General features: G+C 43.1%; 1 protein-coding gene across 1 annotated transcript; it reads right to left on the reverse strand.

Annotated features, from left to right (window-relative positions):
• Positions 1 to 331: 331 nt before the first annotated feature.
• On the reverse strand, positions 332 to 6706 carry MFSD4B (major facilitator superfamily domain containing 4B). The gene is given in 5 exon segments (XM_032650689.1): positions 332 to 701; positions 703 to 1913; positions 3247 to 3363; positions 4471 to 4636; positions 6354 to 6706. Coding segments are annotated over 5 exon segments (1581 nt in total). The 5' UTR covers positions 6405 to 6706; the 3' UTR covers positions 332 to 665.
• Positions 6707 to 6961: the final 255 nt, after the last annotated feature.

Raw genomic sequence — 6961 nt, forward strand, 5'->3', positions numbered from 1 at the left:
TATGGATTCCCAGTTTGAAAGTCATCGCATTTTCATTAGAGAATCACAGATCGGGGATGAGATAAACGAGACCTATATAAGTTAAATGACTGAGTACAGGGCCAGAAGACTAGTGAGCAGCAGTGGAGGCCTGAAGCCAGGTCTGTGCCTGTTCTGTGTTCTCTTCACAGAAATCAGAAATCATATGAGTAATTAGCACTTGCTGGTCCAACACTACAGAGGGAAACAGTAAAAATCTCTGTCCATTTTCAAAGATGCTCTTTTATGAAATGATTCTCCTCAACTACCCTGGCAGAATACTGACGACGGATAATTTGTTCAGCTAACCAATTCAACTACTAAACAGTTTCATTCTATCTGAATGGCACCCAACTTCTCAAAAACAAATGCCTTCTCTGCACACTCTTGAGACCAGAAAATATTGCCTAATCAGCCACATGCCACCAAACGCTAGCCTCACAACAGGATCCAGCTGTATGAGATCACTGGTTCTTTACGAAAGGCTCTGCGAATGACAAAACATTTCAAAACCTTTTAGCATTTGCTATACTTGGACCTACAAATTTTGGCCCCCAAAGCTTGTTGAAAATCTGTTATGCTTTGCTCTGACTGGCCTCTTTAGAACTGGTGATTCTTCAGGGAAGTCAGTAAATAATTCATCTTCTCTAGCCCTTAGTCCCTTTTGTCCTGGTTTCTTGCAAGGTGATTCACAGGGGACTTGCCCATATTAACTGGAGAGGACTCAAACATTAACGCATTTGAGTGGGATTGGTTGGAGACGTCAGCTGTGGGCTCCATCAAAATATATCTAGATGTCTCTATTACAGAATTCCTCATCGTATCATTCATTTCGATCACTTCAAAGTCCATTTCATTCCATTTTTCTGCATCTTCTTCTTCATTCTCTTCTTCATAGTCATTTAGCCCAGAGCTAGAGAGCAAAGCTTTCTGGTCCTCTCTTTTACTGTGTTCTTTATGCTGACGACTGATAGGCAAGGTGGCTAATTTATACAGCACAGGAAATAAAACAGCAGTGGCTACTGATGACCCCAAACAGGTGTACAAAACTACAGGCAAATCAGGGTATTTTCCTTGAAGAATTCCAATTACTGCAGGAATAGCCATTTCTCCCAGGACAGCACCGACTACAAAAAATGCTGCAGCTTTCCCATGGATGGTCGTGTACTGCTCAATCCAAGACACACCACTGGGAAATGTGGTTGCCATTGAGGCGCCATACACTGAAGTTGCTATCCAGAGACAAACTCGGCTCTTGTCGAAAAGCACCAGAAATAAAGATGAAGCCAGGCTGCCAATGTTGCTCAACACAATCATGGTTCCAGGTTGTAAACATGTAGCAAAAAAGATTGCCATACCCCTGCAGGCTGCAAAGGTCCCCCAGAAGATGGAGTTCAACCCAGCCACTTCACTTTCTTTCATGCCAGCATGGGTGGTTGCAAAGGAGAAAACGTAAGAGCCATATGTTACCTCGGCTCCAACATAAAAAAAGAAGAACAGAAAAAGGAGACAAAGAAGGGCATTGTGATATTTAGCTCTTCGAAACCTCTGAGTAGATACTTTTGCTTTATCCTGCCTTGAGCTTTTCTTTACAAAAAGAGCGAAAAAAAAGAGAGAAACTACAAAAATATAAGTACCGATAACAGCGTAAGCCCACAGTAAATTCATATTGTCAGGTATTCGAAGTAGAGATTCTGAGTCAGCTTCAGATGACTGGTTGAGGGCAGAATGGTTAAAGTCAGCCTCTGTGTGGTTTTCAGCAGACACCATCCTGCCCAATGCCAATTTAGCCAGCAGGGGAGCCAAAAAGGCACCCAAGGCAAAACTGAAGTGTAAGGCCTGCATATGGGGGGCTCCTTTGTCCCCCCAAATAGCCAAGATTAGGACGTTACCACCTACCAATGAAAGATGGGGAGAATGATTTAATCATAGTAACTTAGTAAAAAAAAAAGTTCAAAATAGATGAGTCTATTTTACATGGAACAAGGATTATAATATTCTAAGTTATCAACTGTTGCAACTAAGTCAATTGGATGATTAAGAAACTCTAACTCACCAATACCACCAGCGAACTCTAAGCACTGGAACATCACACACTCACAAATGGGATTCTACAAGCTAATAAACCACTATTTCCTAGAGCCAAGTACATTAGCCCAAGGCTTTTTATAATATAGTTCTAATACCAGGGATAGGAGGGGTGGGGGTAGGGAAGGATATTTATATAGTTATTTTTAAACATTTTAAATATATATTATCATCAGATAGTGGCCAAATTACCAAATTTTTCTGTACCTGCAATCGGTAGCCACTTGAAGAAAATTATTTAGGTATATGGCAGATGCAAAACACATGTTCAGGAAGCTGAACATTACAGGATTCTGCTGTGCCCATTGCAGGAAACAAGGAACACGGACACCTTCTAACACACTCAGTTACACTGTCTATGTATCTACATGGTGAAAGGCAAGAAGCCTCAAGTCTTGTGTTTTCTCTCTTTCTTTTTAATATATTTGCAGATAAACATACAATTCCACACAATTCCATCCTGTAATTTCACAACCAAATTAAGCCCCAAGTAAAAAAATATTTCCCCAACCTATCAAATAACAGGAAGAGGGGGAGAACGTTGGCTTCAGGGGTGAACAAATGTCACATATGTTATTTAGTAGGTTTTAAAAGATATGAAGATACATGGAGAGGATCTCCTGCAGGAGGGCAGGAACTTTTGAGAGAATAGGAAAAGAAGGGAAATAATACACAGCACAGGTTTCTCTTAGTTCAAAAGGCAGAGTGCATTTTAAATTGGAGAGCTGCTTCTATGTTTCCTCAGCCAAATAACGGTTCCAAACTTGGTCTGTTCTATTAACCCATCAATTCCTGCCATATTACAATGATAAAGTTCTATCCCGAAATGAAAACCTGCTCATCTGCAGTGTAATTACCCACATGGGGGCCCCTTCCCTGTTTGGATCCTGTAAATCAACAAGCTCTCAAAGAACAAAATACTCTGAATTCACTCTGTGGTTGGCTGCTCAAAAATGTGCACCCTACTTGGCAAGAAGAGTAGTTGCTGGAAAAGTGGTTCTGACCTGGAGACCCCATGACCAACTCAGTAGGTCAGTGTCGTTTTAGGGGACACTGCAAGTGACAAATTAATATCATATGCTCTACTTTTTCTAGTAGAAAGTCCCTACTCCCAGAGTTGACAATGAAGGGCTCACTGACCTGTATCCAGGATGCCAACTGAAACACCAAAGATGGACATCATGACAATCAGTAACACCACGGCCTTACAAAATGGAACAAGATAAAGACCAATTGTGGTAGCGAACGTTGACATCCCTGAGAAGAAAAGTAAAAGTCAGCTATAAAAAACACTATTTATGGGAAAGGGTTATGGATCAAGGCAACATCATAAAAACTCCCAAAAATGTAAAACAGGTCAAATTAAAATTGAGTAATAATGAGTAGATGAGAGGTTTAGCTTCTACTAACAGTTATTTCATTTAAAAGCTTTTATCATCTTTATGGACTATGAAATATGTTATTCTACTATAAATACATTTCTAGTACTACTAATAATCAAACCATACATTATACCACAAGGCAAAGTTTTATAGCAAAACAGAGCTCAAAAATTATTCATTTAAATGTTTCATATTTAACAACCTAAAGAGATGTTTAGATATGAGGTAAAAAATAAAAAAGACAAAAATTAAATGCAATTACTATAGTAGTTCATAGTAGAAATGTATTAAACAAATTTGGAGAATAGGGAGGGAAATATAAGAAGCATATTCTTTCGACACACTATGGAAATCAGAGAGATTATTTACTCATTCATCAACAATGGTAAATTATCTCCTTACGGCCAAAGCAGTTTTATCACATTAATCCAGATTTTCTTTAAACATGTCAACTTACCCAAAAAAAGAGTAAGTTAAAAGCTTTGCCATCTATTTTGAGAGTGAGGTAGAGAGGCCTGGGGTAATCATTAACATGGAGCAGCTGGGACAAAAATTGAGCCTTCATCATTTCACCCACCATCCCCTCCCACCTCATTCTCAGTCCAGGGTCTAATCTGGGGAGGTTCAAGGAGTTTATTCTGATCTATGGCCCCAGGAGATCTGCCCTAAACCCCGACAATCAGAGCTCTTTGGACAACTTGTATGTTATCCAGTGGTGGTGCCTAAACTACAATGAAGGTCGGGAAGGCTAAGGATCGCTAACACACTCCAGGGCTAATCTAAATTCCCAGAGGGGTTTAGACCGGATTCCCAGTAACTGCCAAGATGAAAGCAGGCACCAGGGAAACCTGACTTCCACTGAGGATACCTAAACACTACCCTTAAGTTGTCAACCATTCTGCAAGCCAGCATGTTTCATATTTATAAACAAACTGTAAATTCCTCGAAAGTCACAAAGAAGCGAAAATTGTTGTTTACTTACCCAAAAGAAGAAAATGATTCATACTGTCAAAAAGAACACCAATCACAGAGCCACCCAAATATCCAAAGGCACGGCCCACAAAAATCAGAGAAAGACTGCTGATATTGCGGTTCACATTTGTTGCCAAATCTTGAAACGTGGGTCCCAGTATAGCGACACTCATTCCCTAAAATTTAAAAAGACAGACGTTTTCATTTACAATCATTAAAATAATGTCTATCTAGGTGGTAGCTTTTTTTCAGTATTAAAAAGGGAGGAGCGGATTTCAATGTAATGTAGGAGATTAAGCCCCACAGTAAAATTCATAATGAAAATACTAGTACTAGTAGAGCTATAGACTCCTATTTCTGGTGTGCCAAGTCCTAGTGCTTTTCTAGTTTTGACAACTCTCGATTTTTACAAAATTCTTTAATTCTTTTGGCTCTTTGCTGCAATTCTGTTCCCTTTTTGAACAATACCAGAAAAAAACGACAGTATTTGTATTAACAGTAAAATGTAACATTAAAAAATTTATGAAATAGTTTTGAATAGTCTGAAATATACTGCATGCACAAATAACACCAGAATTTTGAGGTTAAAAATTTAAGTTAACAAACCATCAAAATATTATCCCCATTTTTTGATGTTGTTAAAACAGCAATATTTCTGGATGTACATGGGGTCCTTCCTCTGAATTACACATATAAAACATGTAAGAGATAAACAATTTGAATGTTTCTAAATCTACATTTTTCTTCAAAGAAAACCAAAGCCTCAGGAGTACTGTCTGTAAGGCTTTCTTAGAGAATATTACATATGCGTGTATGCAATGACTTTAAAAATAAAATTTTACTCAAAGACATGTAACTTCAGCAAAAATTAGGGGCTGCGGTTGGCTTTCACAGGAAATTCGTTGGACACACAAAAAATGTTTCCAATCGGTCTACATTTCAAGAATAAGTGATTCTAATTGCACGAATTTGCTCTAAACGCTTGGGTGTAGCCCCTCTCCAGGCCTGAGCAGTCCCCAGCTACGGGCAAGCTTGGGCACAGGTGCAGAGTAAGTGCCTAGTACAGGAAGGGAAGGCTGCGCCCCAGCTGTAACCAAATTAGTTCCCGCCTGCAAAGCACTTCAAAGGACCTGGCACATCATCTGCAGTGACGTTTCTTCAAATACAAATACTCTAAGAATCAAGCGTGGCTCAAAGGAAGAGACACTAAGTGATCACAAGTGACTCTGCTCAGAGGACTCACCCTCCCAACTCCCCAGGATCCCAATATTTAAGACAAGTGACCACAGGGCGGCCAAAGGGGTTGGCAAAAGGCCAAACTAGCCTTGCAGTTTGTTCTTAGAAAAACACTGAAGGACCTGAAATTTTGTTTTACATAAAACTGTAGGCAGAATAAGAGACATTATTCCTGGCTCAACCACTTAACCAGCTGTGTGGTCCGAAAAAGTCACTTTCCCTCTCTGGGTCTATTTCCCCACCTGCAAAAATAAGGGGTGAATTTGGTCAGCCGAGGAAGAGAAAAAACCAGTAGAGCAACTTTGTGCAATAATTTGGGGGTTGGGTGAACGCAGGAGGCGGCGGGGGGGGCTTCGGGGTAGGCTATAAACCTGGCAACCCCTCTTGCATCCCCCCGACCCCACGGAGGAGAGGTAGAAAGGTTTGCTGGTGCTGGAAAATATTTTACGAAAATCGGTTTCACACTTGACAATAGCCCTCTAAGATTATAATTGTGCCCATTTTTCAGATTATGAAACTGAGGCCCCGGCAGATTAAGGAGCCCAAGGACACCCAGTCTGCAAGCGGCGGAAACGAGACAGGAGCTCGGAAGGCCGCGTTCTCTACAGGACTTCTGCTCACGCCTCGGCCTGGGAGGGTTCCAGCCCCGGCTCTCACCAGCCCCAGGAAGGCGGCACACAGGAGGACGGTGATGAACCAGCGCAACATGCTCCCAGCCCGGCCGCTCCGCCGGGAGCCGGCCACCGCCTCCGGCTCATTCTCCGCTGGGGCCTCGGCCGGGAAAAGCCGCTGCCCGGCAGCCTGGGCCCCGGCCCCACAGGGTTCCAGTTCCAGCTCCAGCTTGGAGGCTCGCGAGCAGCGGTCTTCCTGCCGTCCGGCTTCTCAGAGGAGCCTCGAGAACTCCAAGCCCTGCCCCGGCCCCGCGCCTCCAGAGCCGGCGGTCTCGGCTGGCGCCACCTCCCCGGAGGAGGCCCTAGTCCGGGCCGAGGACTAGAACTTCTGAACGCGCCGGGTGTAGCCGGCAGCGGAGGCGCGCCCTCGCATACGCAGGACGCCTGCCCGGGTCACGTGGCGGAAATATGGCCTCTAGCCAACCACGGCCTTGCCTCAAACCGGAAGTTGATAGGGTTGCCCAGGACACTGGACGCCGCGCTCTGGCCTCAGCATCATACTTAGCTGAGTTCACAGAGGCCCTGTGGGCGGGCGCCGCGCGGCGGAGCGAGCTGAATCCGCAGCCCGCTGAATCCGCAGCCTGGGACCCGACG

The sequence above is a fragment of the Phocoena sinus genome, chromosome 12 (genome assembly GCF_008692025.1).
Source record: "Phocoena sinus isolate mPhoSin1 chromosome 12, mPhoSin1.pri, whole genome shotgun sequence".
Taxonomy (NCBI): domain Eukaryota; kingdom Metazoa; phylum Chordata; class Mammalia; order Artiodactyla; family Phocoenidae; genus Phocoena; species Phocoena sinus.